General features: G+C 35.9%; 1 protein-coding gene and 1 pseudogene across 3 annotated transcripts in view; one reads left to right on the forward strand and one right to left on the reverse strand.

Annotated features, from left to right (window-relative positions):
* The window catches only part of TBK1 (TANK binding kinase 1), a 55,517-nt gene that overhangs the window by 6,316 nt on the left and 23,654 nt on the right, over positions 1-25,547 (forward strand). For 2 of the 3 annotated variants that reach the window (XM_090273553.1, XM_090273554.1), the window contains exons 3-8: positions 1,238-1,378; positions 4,913-5,042; positions 9,133-9,314; positions 14,293-14,453; positions 20,513-20,623; positions 24,217-24,396. In XM_090273553.1, coding sequence (XP_090129679.1) covers positions 1,238-1,378; positions 4,913-5,042; positions 9,133-9,314; positions 14,293-14,453; positions 20,513-20,623; positions 24,217-24,396 — 905 coding nt within the window. The remainder of the gene's footprint in view (positions 1-1,237; positions 1,379-4,912; positions 5,043-9,132; positions 9,315-14,292; positions 14,454-20,512; positions 20,624-24,216; positions 24,397-25,547) is intronic. The other variant, XM_090273555.1, reaches the window with a different exon arrangement.
* On the reverse strand, positions 13,998-14,166 carry LOC150012077 (H/ACA ribonucleoprotein complex subunit 3 pseudogene; annotated as a pseudogene).

A 25,547-nucleotide genomic window follows, 5' to 3' on the forward strand; every position in this document is an offset into this window, starting at 1 on the left:
TCCGCTTTAACCTTACTCTCTGGCTCCTTCTTCCGCTTGCACATGCACACACATTTTGGCAGCTGGGGAATATTTCTTTTTATTTCATTCTTTTTTAAAAAAATTAATTAATTTATTTATTTGTTGGGGGGGGCCTGCTCTGTAACAATCCTCCCCTCTCAGACATAAGACTATAATCTTACTAAGGACAATGGGCGAAGGTCTTGTGCTCCTCTAGCTGCTTCAAGCTGGACATGGTCGTCCTCTTACCTACTCTTGGGTCCAGAAATCCCTAATAAGAGTGGGGGTGTGGAGGGGAGGGTGGCCTTCCCACATGGGGGAGGATCTTGCAGACTCCAGGTCAGCTGACTGTCCCCAGACAACGGTGTGCTTGGTTTAACAGGCTGGCATCCCATCCCTGTTGTGTTCTGGGGGCAACAGATTTAGCAACAGGGTTAAAAGGCATCATTAAAACCATAACCACTAATAACAAAAGGCAGGGATTAATTTTTCAATGTCCCACATTAGGGAAAAAAAGGCTTCTTTGGAGGGAGGTGTGCAGGGCACGTTGGGGAATATTTCTTAAAAGTTAATTGCATTACTTAAGATTCATACTAACAATTTCATATGTGGACTATAGTTTTCAGCCTCTCTTGTCCTGGTTTGATTAGTTTAAGATTATGAGGCCCTGGGGAAACTCTGGTGAGTTTCACTTTCTATGTCTTACCGAAAGTACACTTTCACATTTGCTCCTATTAGAGCTCTTATTTTCTGATATGTAAATGCCTATCTTTGCCACGTGTATCATAATGGAAGCTTTATAATAAAAAAAGAAGTCGTCTACATTCCAAAGCGCATACAATTTGAAAGAAATATTGAAGTTAATTGACTTATTTTAGCTTTAAAAAACATCAGGAGCCCTAGTATAAATTGCCTATGCTAGTTCTTTTTTGTTTTGTTTTGTTTTGTTTATGCTATTACAGTTGTCCCAGTTTTTCCCCTTTGCCCCCCTCCATATAGCACCCTCCCCTCAGGCAGTCCCCACACCACTGTCTATATTCAGGAGTCATGCATATATGTTGGCTACCCGCTTAACCTTTGAACCAGTCCCCATCTCTACGCTCCTCTCTTACAACTGTCAGTGTGTTCCATGTTTCTATGCCTCTGATTCTGCTATAGCTAATTATAATGGTACCTTTTTATCTTCTTTATGATATTGCAAATAAATAAAACGATCTTTTTTTTTTTTTTTTTTTAGAAAACTGGTGACTTATTTGCTATCAAAGTATTTAATAACATAAGCTTCCTTCGTCCAGTAGATGTTCAAATGAGAGAATTTGAAGTGTTGAAAAAACTCAATCACAAAAATATTGTCAAATTATTTGCTATTGAAGAAGAGGTAAGTCAAGTTTTAATTAATATTGTCATGTTTATTGTAGTTATTATAATTCAGGAGAAATAATTAATGATGTTTTATAAACGGGTTTTTTTAAATGGTGAAAATTAGAGCTCATATAATGAAATATTCTAGTCTCAAAGATTGTTGAATAGCTATAACAATGGAAATGAATTACCATGGAGTCAGAAAAAGTAGTATAAAAAGTAAAAGAGTATAGAATATGGCTACCAGTATTATTACTAAAAAAAAAGAAATTAATTTAAGTTAAATTGACATAATTCTAAAAGGAGCAAGGAGAGGGTCAAACAATAGAAAGGCAGCTTTTCAAAAGAATAAAAATCTTAGGAATCCAAGGATTAATATGTGAAGTCCATTTGTAATAGAATTCATTTTAGGGGGAAACAGTGAAAATAGGATATCATTTGGATAATTATCTAGAAATAATGGAAATAGAAATCTATTTTAATCTCTTTAGACATGGGTAACTGTGAGAAACGCTCAAAATAAAAACACCGGGACACAGGACTTTAGCAGTAACGAGGCAGCTGTTTATTCACAAATCTGCAGCTCTGGGTGCAGCCAAATCAAAGGTGCGCGCTGAAAAGACAGAGCTGGCTATCTTTATCCCTAACACGAGTAAACCCCCCACCCGTTAATCTAAGGTGGTTAACTAAATTAACTGAGGGTAATCTGGTCTGTCTCCAGCTCTCCTCTGAAATTTACCTGCCTTGTTTGCTGGGCTGTCTAGCTACATTTTTCCATTTCCGGGAGTTTGGTGGTGAATATCCCACCCCCACCCCCGCTTTGATCTCAGATATCCTTTGTCCTCAGAGCATTTGTGCTGAGCTGCAGAATGCCCCCTTCCTGCTTTGTAAATATGCTAATACTGTTAACTGGCTCACAGACCCTTTGATTACATTTGTCCTTTGCTTGGGTGTCACCAGTTTGGGTGTTTGGGTGTCACCAGTTTGGGTGTCACCAGTTTCCTTGCCTCTTAACAGTAATCAATAAAATCACACTTTTTGAAGAACAGTTTGGCAGTTTATACTCCTTATAATAGTCATTTTATTTTGTAGGGATTACTTTTTAAAAAGTGGTTAGAAATATAAATTACAGTTTTATGCACAAAGATGTTCATTGCTGCCCTATTTATAATTTTAAAATATGGTTAAATAGGTTAGAATGTGCAATGGATAGTTTCCCAAAGTTAACTATGCTCAAGGTTAAGAACATAGCCTTCCAGACTACCAAGTCTGTTCAAGACTTCTGACACCAGCTGAAAAGAGTTTGGCAAACTGCACAGTCCGTGAGAACAATGCCCATATGACTATGCTCATTCAGACATGAGCTGCAAGCTCAGGAGTCCCCAGGACTACCTTCACTTAAGACCAGCTGGCTACAAATTCGGGGCTTCCCATGGCTATTCTCAGATGTGATAATTTGTTACTGTTGAATGACTCACAGAACTCAGGAAAGCACTATACTTACAATTAAAGTTTTAGTATAGCAAAAGAATACAAATCAGAACTAGCCAAAGAGACCCCTAGGGTGGTATATAGGAGGACTTCAACACCAAATCTTTCTTGTCGTCAGATACACATTACTGTCCTTGAGTTGATAGTGTGCACACGATATTGCCAACTTTGGAAGCTTACCTTAACCTCTATGTCCTGAATTTTTATTGGTGCTCAATTACATTTCTCCTGGATGGCTGACCTTTTCTCTCCAACCGTTCTAGAGGTTCAGGCTAATACCTTAAGTCTCCATTTCCTTTAGAAGTTGGAATGGATATGCACGAGCTAAAACCCCCACCATAAATCACATTGTTAGACCCTTATGTGGCCAAAGGCCCCAAGACCACTTGTAGCAGACAGGACATTCTGCCTAATGAGTGGCCAAGGGCAAAGACCAGACCTCTTTAAGGTACAATTAATTATTCACTACACAGTAATTGAGTAGTAATGAAGAAAAAGATATTTACCAAAATTTTAATCACCTGGGAACATGCTTATGTATAGTTATGTTAGAAAATTAGAACTAAAATACATATACAGTATGATTTTTTTTTTTTTAATCCTCACCTGGGGATGTGTTTCTTGATTTTAGAGAGAGAGGAAGGGGAAGAGAGAGGGTGAGAGAGAAACATCAGTGTGACAGAAACACATCAATTGGTTGCCTCCCGTATACACCTTGGCTGGGGATTGAACCCATAACCTTCTGGTATACGGGACAACGCTCCAACCAACTGAGTCACCTGGCCAGGGCAGTATGTTTTACCAATAGTGTTAAGCATCTATAATGTGTTTTGATGTATAGATAAAAGACTGAAAGAAAATACACAAAATGTTAATATTATCTCTGGGTGGTAGAATTATAGGTATATCCCAAATTGTCAATAATCAGCATGTCTTATTTCATTATTTAAAAACAAGTTCTTTTCTTTTAAAATTATTTCTGATACAGAGAACATTTTGACCTTTGCCATTTGAGAGGGTGGTTGGGGAAAGGGCTAAAAAAATGTGAAGAAATTAAGTATAAATTAGTAGTTACAGAATAGTCATGGGGATGTAAAATACAGCATAGGAAATATAGTCAGTAATATTGTAGTAACTATGTGTGGTGTCAGATGGGTACTAGATACATCATGGTTATCTTTTTGTAAGTTAAATAAAGTCTAATCACTGAGTTGTACACCTGAAACTGAACAGTGTACGTCAACTGTTATTGAAAATTTTTTTAAATCTATTTTATAATGAATAAGTAAAGTATTTCTCATAACTAAATAGTAGAGGAATTAAAAATATTTTATAAAAGTTTTAGAGATATGTAGAAAAATTTATAAAACAAGAAAGGATTAAAAATTGAAGATGAATACTGGATTTTAAGACTCATTTTCACATTTTCAAGTTTCTGAAATGGCATATATCTTATAATCAATGTGTATATGTAATTAGGTAATATGTTTTCCCTATAAAACGGTTGTTAAATTGATGTATCTTACAATTAATGGTACGTTAAAATCAAGGTTTAAAACAAATCAGTGGCTTAGATGCAAATGAGCAGACTAGAACTTTGCTCCAAGAGGGTCCACTCAGCATCCTGCCCCCTGTTTGTTTTTAGGTCTAGAACTTCACTCCTTGAGGTAAAAGTATTCTTCATGAGAAAAACTTCAAGTGCTTTGAGAGATTTGTTAGAAGAGCTAATGTCCTAGATGTACTATTATGTATTATAAGTTAAAGATAATTTTTAAAGAACCATTCTAATATTGTGGCAGTAATGTACTAATTCGGATTTAGCCAACTTTCACTGTGGCTTGATTGTCTTCAAAAACAAATCCAATTTTAATAGAAATTTAGAAGTTGTTAATTCTTGTATGTGTAGTCAACAAATATTTAATAAATCCCAGGTAAAGCAATTCAAAGTGCTTTCATCATTATAGCAAATCCCACATTTAACTGAAACCAGATATGTACTGTCGTATAATAAAAACTTATTTTTTATATTGAGTCTCAATCAGTGATTTATTTTTTCTAGACAACAACAAGACATAAAGTACTTATTATGGAATTTTGTCCATGCGGGAGTTTATACACTGTTTTAGAAGAGCCATCTAATGCCTATGGACTACCAGAATCTGAATTTTTAATTGTTTTGCGAGATGTGGGTATGTTTGCTTATTTATATAATTTTATGTATATTTGTATATAGATTAATGACATAAAAATTCTTTTAAATAATGCTTTTGCATTCAAAAACAAAGACCTTTATGTCATGCTTTCTTAAATATGACACCAAAAGCACAGTATAAAAAGAAAAAAATAGCTCTGGTTGGTGTGGCTTACTGGATTAAGCGCCAGCCTATGAACAGAAGGTCGCCGGTTCGATTCCCAGTCAGGGCATATGCCTGGGTTGCAGGCCAGGTCTTCAGTTGGGGGGCGTGTGAGAGGCAACCAATTGATGTATCTCTCACATATTGATGTTTCTCTCCCACTTCCTCCCTCCCTTCCCCTCTCTCTAAAAGTAAGTAAATAAAATCTCTTTAAAAAAAATAGGTAAACTGGACTTCATCAAGAGAGAATATTTGCAAATTAAGTATCTGATGAGAAATTTTTACCCTAACAACTCAACAATAAAAAGTCAAATAATCCAATTTGAAAATGGGCAAAGGATTTGATAGACATTTTTCAAAATGTGATATACAAGATAAATAAGCACATGAAAAGATGCTAAAGATCATTAGTCATTAGGGAAATGAAAATCAAAACCACAAAGAGATACCACTTCATATCCACTAAGATGGCTAAAATTGAAAAGACAACACAAGTGCTGGTGAGGATGTGAAGAAATTGGGACCCTCACAAACTGCTTTTGAGGTTGTAAAATGGCACAGTCCAGCAGTTTCTCAAAAGGTTGAACATAGAATGACCATGTGACTTAACAATCCCATTGCTAAGTATTTACCTAAAAAAATTAAAAACATATCCACACGAAATACTTGTACGCCAGCTTTCATAATAGCCAAAAAAATGGAAACAGTCCAAGTGTCTACCAACTAATGAATAGATAAACAAAATGTGGTATATCTATACAGTGGAATATTTGTTCATAAAAGGAAATGCAGTAGTGATACATGCTGTAATATGATGCACCTTGAAAAATTAATGCTAAGTGAAAGAAGCCAGACACAGAAGGCCATAATATTTATATTATTTTATTTATATGAAATGTTCAGAATAGGCAAATCCATAAAGACAGAAAGCAGTTTAGTGGTTGCCAGGGGTTTGAAGAGAGGTCAGAGTTGAAGAGTAACTGCTAATGGTTTTGGGATTTCTTTCTGGCATAATGGAAATGTTCTGAAATTAGTGGTGTTGGTTGTACACTCTGTGACTGTGACTATATAAAAACCACTGAATTACATACTAGAAGGATGAATTTTATGATATGTGAATTTTATCTCAATAAACCTGTTATTAAAAAAAAGAAGAACATGACAACCAAAAGGAATAGAATCTTCTTGGAAAGAAATGAATCAATATTTGAAGACTGGGAAAAAGTCCAGTGATAAAGAAGGTGTAAGGTTAGTGGGAATTCTTGGCACTGAAAGCAATGTGGAGACCATTTAGATGAGGATAAAATGAGAAAGAAATAATATATGTTACAGCCTGCTTAATTAAATAGAAATTATAGATGATTAATGCCTTCCTAAGTGTACTGGTAGCTCTGAGTTTTCATAATTAAATGTGGATTCCCCTGAACTTGCTTACATGTGTTATATTTGGACATTCATCTGTCAACTGTCAGATATTTCAAACCATTACTCAGTGACACTGCTTGTCAGCCAAAACAGCTTAATTTCAGCAGTGTAGCCACCTTTACCCTTAAAAAAAAAAAAGGAAAATGTCCCTTTTAGAAAAGCATATGAGAAATACATTTTTATGGATACAAGTGTGACCCTTTGTTCCTTTTTCTATTACTTTTTTACTATTTTATGTAGTGAGTTCAGTTTACTTTTTTGTGGAATTTTTCCCCCAAGGTAGAGAAATGTGAAACTGTAGCGAAAGATTGATATCATTCTTAGGAGTCTGTTCTTTTGTTTTTATTATACTTTTTAATTTATTGGGGTAACTGGTTAATAATATTAAATGAGTTTCAGCTATACAGTTCTGTAGGGCATCATCTGTATATTGCTTGTGTGCTCACCACTCAGTCTAGTCTCCTTTCGTCACCATATATTTGACCCTCTTCATCCTCCTTTCCCTTTGGTAACCACCCTTCTATTGTCTTTGTAAGTTTGTTCATTGATTTCTGTTTTATATCCCATATATGGTTGTTGTCCTTTTCCATCTGAGTTATTTCACTTATCATGGTACTCTCAAGATCCATCCATGTTGTCACAGATGGCAATATTTAATCATTTTTTATGCCTGAGTAGTATTCCATTGTATATATAAGGTCTGTCCGAAAAAAGCCCAGCAATTATTAATAAAACGAGAATGGTTTGTGCAACCTCCATGTAACCTGGCAGCCAAGGAGGGTAGACTGGAATGCGCATTCATAAAGAATGACAACATTACTGTACTAGTCAGTGGGGGCGGTAGATGCCATTGAATGAGCGTATGTACCATGTGGCCGTCACAGTCAAAATGACTTGAGTGAGTAGAGCAATGAATCTGCATCAAATTTGGTGTTAAGCTTGAACATTCCTCCACAGAAACTATTCGGATGATTCAGAAGGATGCAACTATGGGCCACTGGTGAGTGGCAGCTTCATCAGAACAGTGCACCCGCTCATTCATCGCGGTCTTGTGTAGAGTTTTTTGGTGAGAGAGCATATCACTCAGGTGACTCAGCTGCCCTACAGCCCAGATTTTGCGCCTTGCAACTTCTGGCTTCTCCCAAAACTAAAATCACCTTTGAAAGGGGGAAAATACAGTGGGACAGGTGAAGACAGTTGGGAGAACTATGTGAGGTCCCAAGGTTACTACTTTGACGGGGACTGAGGCCTCGTTGTCCAATGTTTCTTATATTTTCTTCAGCAAATGCCTCTATTTTTCATACTACATGGCCAGATACCTTCTGGACAGACCTCATATGTATCACTGCTGCTTTATCCAATCACCTGTCAGAGGACGCTTGGGTTGTTTTGTGTCTTGGCTATGGGGAGTAATGATGCAATGAACATAGGGGTACATATATCCTTAAGAATAAGTGTTTTCAAATTTCTGGGGTAGATACCCAGAAGAGGGATTGCTGGATCATAAGGTAACTCTATTCTTAATTTTTTGAGGAACCTTTGTACTGTTTTCCATAGCAGCTATACTAATTTGCATTCCCACAAGCAGTATGTGAGGGCTCCTTTTTCTCCACATCCTCTCCAATACTTAATTATTTCTTGTCTTATTGATAATGGCCATTTTAACAGGTGTGAGGTGGCATCTCTTTGTGGTTTTGATTTGCATTTCCCTTATAGCCAGTGATGTTAAACATCTTTTCATAGATCTATGGGCCATTTGTATGCCTTCTTGAGAAAAGTGTTCAGGTCCTCTGCCCATTTTTTAATTGGATTGTTTATAATTATTGTTGAGTTGTATGAGTTCTTTATATATTTTGGATTTTAAACTCTTATTGGAGTTATTGTTTGCAAACATCTTCTCCCATTCTGTTGGTTGCCTTTTTGTTTTGTTGATGGTTTCTTTTGCTGTACAGGGAATCTTTATTTGTAAATTTAGGGAGATTGACCACATGTATGTAACCAACAGTCCCTGCCCAGGCTCTGTAGCTTCAGCTTCACTGGAGAGGACACTCCAGCGTCATCGCAAGATGTCGATTCAACACGGGAGGAGACAGATACCGTGTCACTCCCGAGTCGGACTGCACAACCATTCTCGGCGGTGCAGATAGACTCTTAAGAAGCTACACCATCGTCTCTCGAGACGGACAGCTGCCAACGATGTAACCAACAGTAATTCAGGAAGTCATATGCTTAAGACCACTTTTTTTCCATGTTCCTGATAGTACTTAAGGGATATTGGACTCTTTAAACCAGATTGATTCTTATCATTCTAAAGCTTTCTATGACTCAAACATGAGATACAAGATATTAATAGCACCTATTCTTTGATTAAAATGACTTAGGGCTAGCTTATGAAAAAATGTATATTGAGTGAATATGAATGAATTATATCAATGAATTTGAAATGCACAGATAAGATACCTACATTATTATTTCCTTTGTTTTATATTTATTGTTGAAGTGGGTGGAATGAATCACCTTCGAGAGAATGGCATAGTGCACCGTGATATCAAGCCAGGAAATATCATGCGTGTTATTGGGGAAGATGGGCAGTCTGTGTACAAACTCACAGATTTTGGTGCAGCTCGAGAATTAGAAGATGATGAGCAGTTTGTTTCTTTGTATGGCACAGAAGAGTATTTGGTAAGTCATGCATTACTAATAATGTGACTGAAAGAAGCTGGATATATTGTAAATATGGGTAACTGGTCAATCAATTAACTATACAACATGTTACATAATTTTTATGACAAAGATTAAATTTTCTGTTCTAATGAATATGGGTATAATGGGAATATTAATATATATTTGTTTCTGATGGTTTTGTCATTTTTCTGTTAAAAAATTTTATATGTTTTATAACAGTCTTAAATTCTTTAATTTTATTAATGCTATGGACCTGTAGTAAAAGAAAAAGCTATCTGTTCATTCCAGAAACATCTAGGTTGTTAAGGCCCCCTTTTTTGGACCAGAATAAATAATATATTATAAGGTTGTTATAATTATATTCCCTGTAAAGTAAAACTCATTAGACTTCTGGAGCAGATAATTCTATTCAGGGCCATTAGTTATCAATAGAGACCACCATTGTTAGAAACACACGTAAACAATGAAATGCTTTTGAAAAGATCTAACGTGAAATTCTCTTAGCTAGAAAAGTTCTGTGGTTGTAACAGTTTATGTAAGTGTGTTTGTGTGGAGTTAAACATTTAAACACTTCAGAAAAGATTCTTACCCTGAATGCTGTGGCTCTTTTGGTTGGCTATCATCCCAGAAAGCGAAAAGTCACTGGTTGAGTCCCAGTCAGGACACATGCCCAGGTCGTAGGTTTGGTCCCCAGACTTGGGGCATACAAGAGGCAACTGATGGATGTTTCTCACATTAATGTTTCTCTTCTCTTTCTCCTTCCTTTCCCCTCTCTCTAAAAATAAATAAAATACTTTTTAAAAAGAAAAGAGAAAAGAAAATACTCTATTGTTTTGGTTTATTTTTTAAGAAAATATTCTTCAAAGAAAGTACATTTACACGTAATCAGGAAGTTTATAATATGTTTTATTGTAGCTATCACTAATTTTTCCTGGCTGTAAATTTTGGCTTGAAAGGCTTAGATTCTGTGACTTTTCCAATTGGATTCTGCTGTTGTAATTTTACTACAAGAATAAAGTCTAGCTGACCCTATGGCTTTATTTAAATTATTCTAAGTCTGGTATGAATTAAGGTGTCTTAAGTCATTCTCCTATCAATATATAAACCCAAATAGTTTGTAGTTATATTTTGATAATTTTTAATAAGAGCACCTAAAATTTTTATTATAGCTATTCAGCAAATGTTTACAGAGTGCCTACTATATACCAGACACATGATTCCTGCTCTTGTGGAACCCTTATTATAGTGGGGGAAACAGATGGTTACTAAGTAAATAAGATAAATTCAGATAATTGAAGTGGTGAGAAGACAATAGGGTAATAAGACAAAGAGTGATTAGCAGGAGAAAGAAAGCTGGGGAAAGCCTCTTTTCCATCCTAAATGAAGTGACACTTAAATGGTAAAAAAAGAAAGCAAGCCAGAGGTTTGGGAGAAGAACATTGTAAGCAGAGGAAACAGCAACTGCAAAGGCCTTGAAACAAGAATAACCCTAGATGGTTGAGAAACAGAAGGGATAGCAGTTTGGCCGGAATTCAGTGAGTGAAGGAGCAGGTGGTAGGAGTTGGGATTGGAGAAGTAAGCAAAGGCCAGCTAGATCATACAGGCCAGTAGTTTCATCCCTCTGCAGTCACCCCCTTTTTACAATAATGTTTTGCAGTGTTTCCTTTAATATCTTGAAATGAAGTTCTTAGATAATATAACCAACCTTCATACCTAATTAAAGGATCACATAATATCTTAATAATAATATAAAGGAAACTTTATAATAAATCATAGGTATTAAATATAAAAACGTTTAGGAACCACTTCAATGCCAAACAAATTATCAAAAGTTTACAACTATACATAATACCACTTCCAATGCAAGTGCACTGATAACTTGCATGTTGTATTGGTGAGTCACAGCATCGCAAATGGTGGTGGTGTCATTGACATGATTTTAACAAGTACGTAGTGAATAATTCTTGGTAGTTTCTAATTAAGTAGATTTACACAGAGCTGCATTCTTGTAGCTACAAAGTACTTTATGTTTATATATAAAATGGATTCAGACTTCTCATATGTATAGATCTCTAGCAGGATATTTGGAAGTCATGCAGGATGTGAGAAGCTTGCTTTTCAGAACTGTCCCGTATTGAGCAGGATGTTTCTCATCTCTGGTCTCTGCCGATTAAATTCTAGTAGCCCTTCCCAGTTCCTCTCATGACCAAACAAACAACAATGTGGTCCTGTACCAGCCTTCTTGAGGCTGATTTCCTATTACCAACTATTAATTTTTCATGTATTCTCCTAGGACCACAGTTGAGCTTTTGCTTCTAACAGACTTAAAATGGAAAGAACAAAATATTAAATATATGAACTCCCAAGTCCATGCTGTACTCTAGGCTGAAATTTTACTTTCCCCCCCCCCTATTTCAGATTATGCACAGTCTTGTTTTCATATACAGTGCACCAGAAGTTATAAAATGAGTTAAATAATAGCCTGAGGTGCAATAATTTAGAAATATTTTCATATATAAATGAAGACTTCTTTCCTTTTGGAATTCCCAGGCCAGATGTTAAATCTTCTCTTTGTATATTAACATCCAAAGAAAACACCAACAATTTTTCTTCCACCATTTTTAATGTGATGGATATCTTAATAAATAATCTAGGAACTTTGCTGTAGCCTTATTCTTATGCTCCTATTCCAGATGTATAGGCCCAGGCCTAGTAATACTAAGCCCTGGTAGCACATTCAGGAGAGAGCCAGTGGGCACACGTATGTCCGACCAGAATGTGTCTCAAGTCACTGTGGTCACTCCCCAGGGAATACCTTCCAACTATGCCAATTTGTTGCACCTTTTGAGGAGGTACCCCTCCCAACTTTTGTCTCCTCCTAGAATATCCTTTCCCAGGTTGGTGGCCCCATGTTCCAGAAGATATCAGGCATATCCAGGTACTCTTGGCCTATTCACAGCATTATTCATATACTAAGTACCAGCTGCTAGGTCAAAGATCAACCTAGCATTTTGGGGGCAATAGTTACTTTCTGTGTTATGCCACAGAACCAGCGAAACCACTCAGACCTCATATATCTTGTAGGCATATGTTTGGACATTCACTTTAAATTGCTCATGTTTAACCACCTCCTTTGATTTCTCATTAAAATGTGCTTCCCAAAAGAGTCCCCAAAAATCCAGGGATAGTGACCCTTTGGGAGTCAGCTTTCATAGACTGCATCATCTCAGAACCTGCATTGGTTCCGTCTATTGGAACATAGCAAAGTATCACAAAGTCATAAGGCATTGTTTTGATTTGGAATCATTGGGTGATTACTTTACTTTGGTCCAGAGTACACTTGTAGCTTTACCTCCCAAGAATCTTCAAGTTCCAGTGCATAACTTCTATAAAGCAAATTGCAGGAGGCTAAGCATGTGTGACCCTGTTCTTTGCACAGCTAAATGTCCATCGGAATCTATAGATCTGTAAGCTCCTAAGCATGTCCTCTAAGACCCATTTGTTCTCCACACTGTAATATAGTGTCTTCTGTGAAGGACATGTGTTTAACATCAGACTAGCCACTTGACTGGGTTGCTGGATCCCCAGTGAACCCAGTCAGGCCAGTCGTCTGAATTAATTCTAGAACATTTAATTTTCATCTCAGAGCCCATATGCCTTACTCTGATGGATTGTATGTGAGGGATGAGGAAAAGGAATCAAAGCTGCCTGATAGGTTTTGAGTGTGAGCAGCTGGGTAGATGGTGTTACTGTTTACTTAGAGGATAAAGGTTAGAAGGCAACAGATTGGAGTGGGAAGACCAAGAATCTGTTTTGGATGTTAGGTTTGAGCTACCTTTAAGATATTCAAGGAAACAGTGGGATGTATGAATCCAGAGCTCAGGGCAGAGATATTTTGGGGAGTTAAAGAATAGCTAATATTTAATGTCATGGGCCTAAATAGAAGATGAGGAAATAAGGTAGTTGTAAGTGTGGACAGCTATTTTGAGAAGTTTTGATTTACTGGGAAGCAGAGAATTGGGTGATAGCTAGAAGGCATTGTGGGGTCAACTTAAGGTTTTTTAAAATGGGAGATAATTGATACATAAAATAAAAGTATAATTGAAGAATTGCTGAGATGATATGATGAACTCCACAATACAGATGAAAAAGTTACCCATTGTAACTGGAAAGTAGGCCTGGAGTGTGGACAAAGATTCATGTAGGTTGGTATTTGTAAAAGGTATAAGGGAGATTTGATCCTCTGATTGCTTCCATTTCCTCATTGAAGTATGAAGTGAAGTCATCAAAATTGAGGGTCAAATAAGGTGATGTTGGAAGTTTGAGGAGAGGAAGACGTGAAATAGTATTTTCAGATTGAGAAATATAAATGATTAGGAAAATATTGTAGAGTTCTAGGCATTATTGAATATCTATTTTTTTTTTTTTAGAGCTCTTTCAAATCATTTTACTAACCTGAGAGTGAGTTAAATAAGAAAAAGCAGATTCAAACTTGTTCCCTTTAAGGGTGAAATGCTACCATAATTGCTTCACACACACATGATCAAAGGTAATGATGACACTGGATTCCAAAATGCAAGGGTGGTTAAGAGGGCTTCAAGATTGACGAATTGAAGAGCTCACTTTCGAAAAGTCAGAGGGGTAGCAGGCGGCAGGAAAGACACAAAATTTAAAGGACCCTCAGAGTACAGGGCGCGGTCGCTGGGTCATCAGCACCTTGAAATGTTTCTTGATGGTGATTTGGTGTCAAGAGTATTTGTCGTCTGGGGAGAACTGAGCAGGATGGGCCAAGCAGGTCTGTTGTCCCATAGGGTCAAACTTGTTCACTGAGGTAGAACTGGAGAAACATGATCACGCTGAAGCTGGAGGTTGCAATTCTGTCCGCAGTTCAGTCCACCGGAAGACCTCACATGAATGTGTAATGTATTACCATAGAACATAAGTTAGTTTTCTTTTCCCTTTTCTTTTTTTTAAGCATCCTGATATGTATGAGAGAGCAGTGCTAAGAAAAGATCATCAGAAGAAGTACGGAGCAACAGTTGATCTTTGGAGCATTGGGGTAACTTTTTATCATGCAGCTACTGGATCACTGCCATTTAGACCATTTGAGGGGCCACGTAGGAATAAGGAAGTGATGTAAGTGATTTCTCTGTCTAAAATTAGAAATAATTTTTTAAATGTATCTTTGTCTTATTTTGTGTTATCAAATGTTAGAGGTGTGCACTAATCAAAATTGATTAAGCCATCATAAAGCTATTTGGATTCAAATAAGAATGTAGCCTTATAAAAATGTATAAGCATAATTTTTTATATTGTGTTGAAATAGCTTATATACAAAGTATAAATGACATCTCGTCTTTGGTCCATCATTAAAAATATAGTGCTTTCTGGATTTTATTTCAGCACATTGACTCCTTTTACCATTTCAAAAATATTAACGTAATATTAAATGTTTTTCTAGTGTTGCAGTTTCAGTTCCAAAGACTGAGTACATTTTACTAGTACATCATACATTTATATACTGCCATAGTTATTAGGAAATAATTACTGTGTATAAAATCATTATTGTAGCCCTGGCTGGTGTAGCTCAGTGGTTTGAGCGCTGGCCTGTGAACCAAAGGGTCGCTGGTTCAATTCCCAGGTAGGGCACATGACTGTGTTCCGAGCCAAGTCCCCAGTTGTGGGCAAGCGAGAGGTGACCACACATTAATGTTTCTATTTTTTTCCCCTTTCTTTCTCCCTCCCTTCCCCTCTCTCTAAAAATAAATAAATAAAATCTTTAAAAAAATAAAATCACTATTGTAAAACAAATAATGGAGGAAGGAGAGAGATTTCTAGATGTAAAATCTGTTATGAAATTCATTCATACATTGGCTACACATCTTTTTATTTTAAAAGAAATTAGTAAATGAAATTGATTCATAAGAAATAGCCAAACCATGCACACATAAAGCTGAGGTTGTGAATGCTGTTTCGTTTAGTGAATGATTTGGGACAGTAATTCACTGACAGCCTAATGTGTCAAAGCGTTCTTTAGATCTTAACATTGTCTCAGGCCATTGTATATTTGATGCTGCCTTTTATAAACAAACATGACTTTATAATCACACCTGTAAAAATCTTTTATTTAATCTCATCTGAAAAAATTTAGGGAAAAGCATATTTTTCTTTTTGTTGATTTGAGGAAGTAAAACCAGTTCAGCTGATGTAGTGACTTTTGCTAAAACCTGGGTAGCTAAATGTTTTCCAGCAAAGATAATATACGAGGAGGGATCCAAAAAACCCAGAATTACAAGAAGGTATCCAGCCATGTAATATGAAAAATAGAGACATTCGTTGAAGAAAATACAAGGTACAGGAAACATTGTACATAGGACAATGACACCTCAGTCCTCGTCAAAGTAAGCACCTTGGAACCTTAAGCAGTTCTCCCAGTCACCATCAACTGCCCTGTCGTATTTTCCTGAATCTGATTGATAGTCTGAAATCTCTTCCCTTTCAAAGGTGACTTTTAGTTTTGAGAAAAGCCAATAGTCGCAAGGCGCCAAATCTGGGCTGTAGGGCAGCTGAGTCACCTGCGTGATATGCTCTCTCACCAAAAAACTCTACACGAGACCGTGATGCATGAGCAGGCGCACTGTTCTGATGAAGCTGCCACTCACCAGTGGCCCATAGCTGCATCCTTCTGAATCATCCGAATAGTTTCTGTGGAGGAATGTTCAAGCTTAACACCAAATTTGATGCAGATTCATTGCTCTACCCACTCAGTCAGTTTGAGTGTGATGGCCACACAGTGCACATGTTCATTCAATGGCATCTTCTGCCCCCACTCACTAGTACAGTGACGTCATCATTGTTTACACCTGCACATTCCAGTCCACTCTCCTTGGCTGCCAGGTTACATGGATGTTGCACAAACCATTCTTGTTATGTTAACAATGGCTAGACTTTCTCCAGACAGACCTCGTATCTTCTGGAGGGCAGGCCTCTTACAGTACAGGCTTCCCCTGCTAGGAGGGTGTTCTAGGAACCCATCCATATAAGTGTATCAGCTGGTGGTGTTAGGAGAGGCTGCATTCTGGCTTCAGTTAATTTTTTTTTTTTTTGAAGACTCTTTCAACAGCATTTGCTGATGTGGTAGAGGTGAAACAAAAAAGCTAGTAGAAGCACTAAAAGGCATCAAAATCTATGAGTTCAAAAACTTTTGAGCAGTGGAAAAACCATCTCGATAGGTGTATTGCATCAGATGGAGAGCACTTTGAAGGTGACTGAAGTTTAAACATGTAAGAATAAATACACAATTTTTTAAATAAATACCATTTTTGGGGGGTCCCTCCTCATACATATTCAGAGGAAGAATACATCCATTACTATATTGATGATTTTGGTATAGCATCATCTTGAGCCTGCAATACAGCAGTGCCTTTTTTTATTTTAAATAAAGTCTCTTCATTAATGAAGGCTGAGAGTCAATTTGTGTTTTATCATTAAACATAAAATTGTGCATAGTAGTTAATCATGCTTTTATTGTCACAGGTATGTTTTAAAGAAATGTCAGCATTTCTTGCTGTTCTAAAAATGGGTTAAATAGAAGTGTGATACTCCCTAATAAAGGAAACATATAACTCATAAGCAACTAAGAATTCTTGATGATTTTGTCTGCCTACTATGTGGGTAAATATGCAGTTAGGAGAATTTATTTCTTTATTTGCACAGTAACTCAACTTTTTATAAACATTGATGCCAATAAATGTTCAGATGTACTTGAAGTAATAATAATTACTAATGAATGATGCATTTATCTTACATTATAGCAGTATTAATCCCTTTAAATCTCATTTGCGTATTATAAATGTCTTTTAATATGCATCTTACCAAAATTAGTTAAGGTTTCTCAAGAATTTGTAAGCATTCCCTTAAGAAGTCTGTCATTCATTCTGTTTTCTTCTTTTTTCTTGCTCTAATCTCACATATCTCTACTTATTCCTTCACAATCAGATCATTCTCATGTGAATGCAACCAATTTTTTATATTAATTTCTGTCCTAAAAAATCTCTTAAGGCATAAGTCCTGACTGCCTCTGCTGAGGAAAGAGCAAGCAGTCCAAGTCAGTTGTATTCGTTCTACTTGTTCTAAGAATGTATTGATTTGCTCTTTTTGCCACATCTACTGCCAGGATACAAACCATTCTCAGCAGTCAGACTGTCAGCATCCCAGAAAATGTCCACATCACTCTGAAGTGACTCGCAGGTATTGTGAGGATCCCAAAGGCACCCTGCAGAGTGACTTCAGTTACATTAATGTAGACCTCAGTCTCCTTAGAAAGACAAAGAAGAGACTCCGGGTTGATAAGTCATGGGAGATAGAAAGGAACTGACTACTATTTGCACTATCTGCAGTCATGTACAGAGTATGAACAAGGGTGTTAGACTGAGGTCTGTGTGCACTCACCCATCAACGTTGTTAGTCACAAAATGGTTCTCTTGTTGAAATCAAAAATTTCTTAGGCTAAAAAATACATCTGTAGGGTTTGGATGAGGTCAGGCATTGCTTGTTCAATATCTCAAGCCCAAAAAGATGAGTTGATTCGAAGGAAATGACATTGAACTTGTATCAAATTCAGCTGGTTTCATTCAGCAAGCCACACAGTTAAAAACAAGGATCTCAGAAAAATTCTGATGGTACCTATGTTTCGAAAAAGGAACAGTTCTGCAGGCTGATGAATAAGATCTAAGTTGTCCAGCTATATGGAAACAGCAAGATGCCAAATGATTCCTCTGACTTGCACAACCATAAGGATTACATCTACCTCAAAACAAAAACCAGAGCTACCAGGAGATCAAACTGCATGGAAGTCCAACAAACAAAGATACAAAGAAGTAATACTCATCCAGACAGGAGTGACAGCTCTACCTAATACACAGAGGAAAACACAGGAGGCTGTCAAGTTGAGGAGACAGAAAAGTATGACCCGAAAGAGGGAGCAGATCAAAGCTCCAGAGGGAAAACTAAGTGACAAGGAGATAGCCAACCTAACAGACAAGGAGACAGCCAACCTAGGAGATGCACATTTCAAAACACTGGTAATAATGGTGCTCACAGACTTGACAGATATGCTTGAGTATGGCAGACGCATAGTGAAGAAGTCCACACGAAACCTGTGGTGAAGGAAAGGAAGCCGGGGTTCAAATCAACGATTTGGAACATAAGGAAGAAATAAACAGTCAACCAGTACAGAATGAAGAAACAAGAATTGAAAAAAACAAGGAAGGGCTTAGGAACCTCTGGGACAACTTTAAACGTGCCAACATCTGAATCATAGGGGCGGCAGAAGGAGAAGATGAAGAACAAGAAATTAAAAACTTAGGTGAAAAAATAATGCAGGAAAACTCCCCCAATTTGGCAAAGGAAATGGACATACAAGTCCAGGAAGTGCAGAGTCCCACACAAGCTATATCAAAGAGGCCCGCACCAATATACATCATAATTAAAATGTTAAAGGTTGAAGCTAAAGAGAGAACCTTAAAAGCAGCAAGAGAAAAGAAAAGAGTTACCTGCAAAGGGGTGCCTATAAGACTCTCAGCTTATTTCTCAAAAGAAACTTTGCAGGCCAGAAAGGACTGGCAAATATTCAAAGTGATGAAAAGCAAGGGCCTACAACCAAGATTACTATGTCCAGCCAAGCAATCATTTAGAATGGAAGGGCAGATAAAGTGCTTCCCAGACAAGGTAAAGCTAAAGGAGTTCATCAGCACCAAGCCCTTATTACATGAAATGTTAAAGGGACTTATTTAAGAAAAAGAAGATCAAAACTATGAATATTAAAATGACAACAAACTCACAGCTATCAACAAATGAATCTAAAAAAAAAAAAATACTAAGCAAACAACTAGAACAGGAACAGAACTATAGATATGGAGATCATATGGAGGGTTATCAGCTAGAAGGGGGAAGAGGGAAAATAGAGGAAAATGTGCAGGATCAAGAAGCATAACTTGTAGGTATAAAATAGACAAGGACGTTAAGAATAGTGAAGTGGGGTGGGTTGGGTGGGGGAGAGAAATTGGGGGAAAAGGGGACAACTGTAATTGAAAAACCAAAATAAAAAAATTAAAAAAAAAAAAGAATAGTGAAGTAAATGGAGAAGCCAAAGAACTAATATGCATAACCTAAGGATATGAACTAAGGGAGGGCATTGCTGGAGGGAAAGGAGGTGCTGGACAGAGAGGGGCAAAGGGGAAAAAATTGGGACACCTGTAATGGCATAATCAATAAAATATACTTAAGAAAAAGAAAAACCAGCAAGGTGCCAAATGATTCCTCTGACTTAACTGTGATATTTAAAGATGCAATAAGAGCCATGAATGATTTAGGGGGGAAAAGAATACACTGATTTGCTCAGAGCACATTTATATAGACATTAAATAAAAAGACAACTATGTCAAAAATAAAATTTTTAAACTTATTATATAAGATTCTGCTATTATGTTTTACATTTTCATCTGGATGAAGTATTCTTGAAGGCATGAAGCTCTTATTTCTCTCCTACTTTCAGATTTTGTTTAGGAAAGTGTTGAAACCTAAAAGGTTGCTTTCATTGACTTGCTACATCATTGTAGTATTCTTTTGCTTCCCCATCCAGCTTTTCTTCAGTTCATCTCTATTTTATTACCTTCATCAAGAATGAAGTTAAATTTGACTTCTAATTTTGGTACATATACATATTTCTATTTGTTTATATATTTTTCAATATGCAAAGAATCTTCCAGAAACTATTGTGCTGTAATTTCATTTTCCACTTGACTGTGCCTTTGGATAATATGGATAAATGGGATTTAGATGCTTTTTTTAATATGGTCTAGAGACATTCTGTAACATAACTTTTGTGTTTGCTCAATTTTTTCAGATGGAAATTAATATTTTTGTTACGAACATCAAGATGGGGTTATATGGCACTCTGAAATCCCAAATGAAAATTAATTATGTCATACATAAAATGATAATACAACCACTATCCTACTTCAGTCAGTCAGATTCAAAGTATTTTGATTGTTTTATGGATCCTGTGAACATAATCACAAAGTTTCGTCTAGTAGATCATTGTAGGTGCGCCTAAGGAAGTACTTTTGCAAAGCATATCGATAGGCTATGCAATAAGGAACTACTTATTTTATTCTGCTTTTATTCCTCCCAAGGTATAAAATAATTACTGGAAAGCCTTCTGGTGCAATATCTGGAGTGCAGAAAGCAGAAAATGGACCGATCGACTGGAGTGCAGAAATGCCTGTTTCTTGTAGTCTTTCTCGGTGAGTATAGTGTATCTAGTTCTCCTCTATTACAGTAGGTGTTTGGAATCTTAATTGACTAAAATCATGAATACTTGAGTGTAATTTAGCATTGTTTGTTTTAGAGCAATGCTTTGATTTGTGATTTTTGTCTCTGTGATGATGAAAAAATCTATTATAAATATAATATAATGTATAAGTAATTTTTGCCAGATCTCTGTGAGGACATAGGGCATACATTTTTGAGATTGCTAATCACTGGGCTTGGAATTCTGTCCAGTGTTGTGATCTAGTTTAGGACTTTGGCATATTTTGTTCTCTCTTCCATATTGACAGATGATAAATAGTGTTAAATAGATAGTAGTAACTAGAGTTCTAAAAAATAAACACTCAAATTTAATATACCTTCATTCTTAAAAAGTATTCACATTACTCAAAAGGTGAGAAATAATAGTTTTCTCCTACTACTTACAGGATGTCAAGTGTTCATAAAAGTCTTATTTAATTTAGCAGCCAGAATGCTAAAAATATTGTATTCTCAGAATCCTATTATCACAAAGACAGATTTAAGATAAAAGAAGTTAAAAGTAGAGAGTAATGGTTCGATTCCCAGTCAGGGCACATAACTAGGTTGCACGTCAGGTCCCCAGTTGGGGGCGCGAGTGAGAGGCAACCACACAGTGATGTTTCTCTCCCTCTTTCTCCTTTCCCCTCTCTCTAAAAATAAATAAATAAACAAACAAATAAATAAATTATTTTTTAAAAAGTAGAGAGTAAATTATTTTATATTTTACTGTGGAAATAAAGCCAGGACACTCATCAATATGTAGAATTTGTGATTAATGAATTAACTTTTATTTTTCCCAAGTGTAATAATTGTATAATCCACAAGTGAACACATACGTATAGGTTTTGATTTACTGGCTTAACATCTATTATAATTTGTGGATACTTTTTTTTCTTATTATTGGTTGCTTCTTGTATGTGCCCTGAATAGAGACTGAACCCACAACTTTGGCATATTGGGATGACACTGTTACCCACTGAGCTACCTGGTTAGGGCTGTGGGGGCTTTTTGTATGATATATATAAAATATATATATCACGAACAAATAAAATGTTACCTATCATTTATGTATTGATTTCACTGAAAACTCATTTAAACCAAGAGTTTCACTGCTAAAATAATTTTTTAAAACCACTGTTTTGACAATTTTATTTTTTTTGTTTTTCTTAAGTCTCCAAAATAAAATTGTGTCATGCATCTAGCATTATCAAGAGAAATTCATTATATTGGAGAGCAGAAATTTAATATTATAATAATGATTTGTGTTGATTTTGATTTAGAAAGTACTCATTTTGAGAATCTCAAGAAAAACATAAAACTTAAAGAGGTCAGGAAATGAATACTTTCCATGTAATAATTATATTGCTGTAACTCAGAATCAATAATTTGGCCATCTGAACTACAGATCGCATATTCCAGGAGGGTAACAGGCCTTATCTGTCTAGTCAGTCTTTAGCACACCAAGTTATACATTCTTTGATAAAAATTGCTTAGGTACCAGAAAACATACATTCTTTTCTTTTTCTTTTTTCTTTTTTTTTAATAGTAGAACATTAAGTACTACTAATAACAATGAAAACAACTACCAAAAATGTAATGACTAAATTGGGAGAAAAGGGGACAACTGTAATTGAAAAACCAAAATAAAAAAAAAATAAAATAATAAAATAAAAAAAATGTAATGACTGCAAAAAATATATAACCATCCTCTTTCTTACAAGTATTAGGCAAGACTGGATAGCAAGTGAGGGAAACCTAACTCAACTGGTTTAAGTGCAAAAGAAAATAGATTGACTTTGTAATTAAAAATTCACGTGTGTTTGACTGAAAGCCCAACTAAATCCTTGGACTCAGGCTGTCAAGATTTGGTCTCTGCAAATCATTCGGATCTGCTTTTCTCTGCTTCCTCTTTCCCCTCAATAGGTCTCTTTCCCAACAGCCCCAAAGAAGGCTGCTCACATTGCCAGACTCCTGTTCTTACAGCCTTGAAAACTCAGTGGGAAAAGAGATTGTTCCCTGTAGTTTTAGCAAAGATTTCTGGGTTGATTCTCATTTAACTAACTTAGATGCTACCACCTGACCACCTCCAACTAATCATAGCCAAACCTGGCTCTTAAGCCCATTTCTGCATAGGGAGTAAAGTTTCAGAGGGGAGAGGTGTGGATTCTCTTATAAAAGAAGGGAAAGGAGATACCTGTGAGGCAAAAATTTAAAATGACCACTACATGTTTTGAAAACTGTTCACAGACAAGGAATTATTTTATTGCTTGTCACGTAGTCAAGAATATATGTTTGTCTATTTGAAATTCCATAATTGAGAGTCTGCTTAAGCATGTTCTGTAAAAGCATGAAAAAGAAGAAAGTCCTCCCATTCATTTTTTTTAAATATTTAAGCTTATTAGTCAAAAACTATTCCTGTTTGAATTGGCTCTAATTGATTGCTTGATGATTATAGTAATTTTACTTCCTAAATAATTGTCAATGTAAGAAACTTATTTGAGCCAAACCAATGACATATGCTGAGGAACGGGATCTCAAGTTCTCCAGAGAACGACAGCTTTCCATCTTATTTTATACATTTGAATCAAAGGAGAAGACCTAACTAAGGCACATGAAATCCATTGGTGGTAGGTTAAGGAGGAGGAAGAAAACTTAGCCAGGAAACCTCTAGGACTGGATAAAAGACAAAGTGGAGAAACACATACTTCTTTTACATTGATGGGTACAAGATAGTTAATAATGAACAAATACAGCATGTAGTGATGGTATGCAGGGAACAAGATAACAATGTAGGGGTTCTTTGGTCTGGTGGTTTGGTGCTCATGGTAGTGCCTTCAAGGGGTAGGAAAAGAAACTCACTCTGACATTGCAAAGGTATATTATCCTAGATACATAAAAACAATAGACAGAGCTCACTTAAGGTAAAGATTGGCCGTTGCTAAGGAGGCATTCGGCCTGGAACTTGACTACCCACTATGATTTTCCCAGTTAGGAATTTGTGATCAGACCATCCTATGTGCTTACTTTTGGTCACTAAGCCTGCTAGGCCTGCCATGTGACCCCCCTGAACTTGTAACTTCATTACATAGCCCCTTTTTTTGTTCACAGAAGTACTATAAAAGACATATAAATTCAACATAAAAAATGTTCACGTGCCATATTAAAAGGACATTAACAACCCTGAAATTAAACTATTATCTTATCCCCATGACCACCTGGTTCAAATCAATTGATCTTACCTGGATGATTTTGCATATACAGTGTTAGAATGTGTTTGGAAAAGTGAGGAAACATGGGAATGAGAGAATCAAAGAAAATAACCAGTAAAAGAGAAGTTAACATAAAAACACTATAATTCCTGATTTATTGACAAGTAATATAAAACTAAGGCTACCTGACTTTCTGAAAAATTAGCAGATTTTAAAAACTTTGATCTAATATAATAATAATAGTAGCAGTTCCTTTGATTTGTTAGTTAATATTATAATTTTGTACCTAGATAAAATATAGCACATTCACTCTTCAACTTTCTTTAATACTATTTTAGAGGTCTTCAAGTTCTGCTTACCCCTGTTCTCGCAAACATCCTTGAGGCAGACCAGGAAAAGTGTTGGGGTTTTGACCAGTTTTTTGCAGAAACAAGTGATATACTTCACCGAATGATAATTCATGTTTTTTCACTACAACAAATGACAGCTCATAAGATTTATATTCACAGCTATAATACGTAAGTACCTCTTTATTTTTCCTTACTATATGATAATATTGTGTTTCTAATAATTATCTGCATAAATTATTAGGAGAGGATATAGAAAAGATACCTCAGCTTCACCATAGGCACCCTCTTCCCACTTAAAAATAATGTTTGAGTGCTTAGTAAATTCCTTTTTACTTATCTTTGGAATAAAAGGATTAATTTTATATTTTTTTTGAAATTTACAGGTAAATTAGTTTGGTCTTAAACTGCAAAGTTTACAAGATTTTTTTTTGTTTCTGTCTTCTGTCAAATTATATAATCTCATAACCATAAATAACATCTACTAATAAATGGGCCAATTTTCATTAAGAGTATTGCCCGGTTCTATAAAAAATATTAAAGCCGAAGTCTTAAATATAGTTAGTTTAGTTATTGTTTGCATATGTGGCATAAAACCCTTATTGAGTGCTAGAAAAATAATCATTTGTTTTACTGAAACAAAAGCACATAACACCCATGTCATAAAAAATCTATCCACGTGATAAAACGGCATATAATTATATACACACACACTTATATGTGGCACTGTGCAATCTGACTAAGAAAGGTATCAACAGTGTCAACATCCTGGTTTTAATATTGTACTATATTTATGCAAGATGTTACCATTGCGAGAAACTAGATGAAGGGTATATGGCATCTCTATATTATTTCTTTTTCTGTTTGTTTCACTGTTCTTTTTTTTATTTTTAAGTATATTTTATTGATTATGCTATTACAGCTGTTCCAATGTTTTTCTCTTTGCCTCCCTCCGCCCAGTACCCCACTACCCTCCAATAATTCCTACCTACTCCCCTTATTTTATGTCCATGGGTCATGCATGTAAGTTCTTTGGCTTCACCCGTTCCTATACTATACTTAACATCCTCCTGTCTATTTTGTGCATACCAATTATGCTTCCTGATTACTGCACCATTTCCCCCTTCTCCTTCTTCCACCTTTCCAGCTGATAATCCTCCAAATAATCCCCATACCTATGATTCTGTTTCTGTTCTGGTTGTTTGCTTCGTTTATTTTTGTTTGTTTTTTAGATTCAGTTGTTGATAGTTGTGAGTTTGTTGTCATTTGAATGTTCATAGTTTTGATCTTCTTTTTCTTAAGTAAGTCCATTTAACATTTCA

Source organism: Furipterus horrens, unplaced genomic scaffold (assembly GCF_987537825.1).
Source record: "Furipterus horrens unplaced genomic scaffold, mFurHor1.1.pri manual_scaffold_4, whole genome shotgun sequence".
Taxonomy (NCBI): domain Eukaryota; kingdom Metazoa; phylum Chordata; class Mammalia; order Chiroptera; family Furipteridae; genus Furipterus; species Furipterus horrens.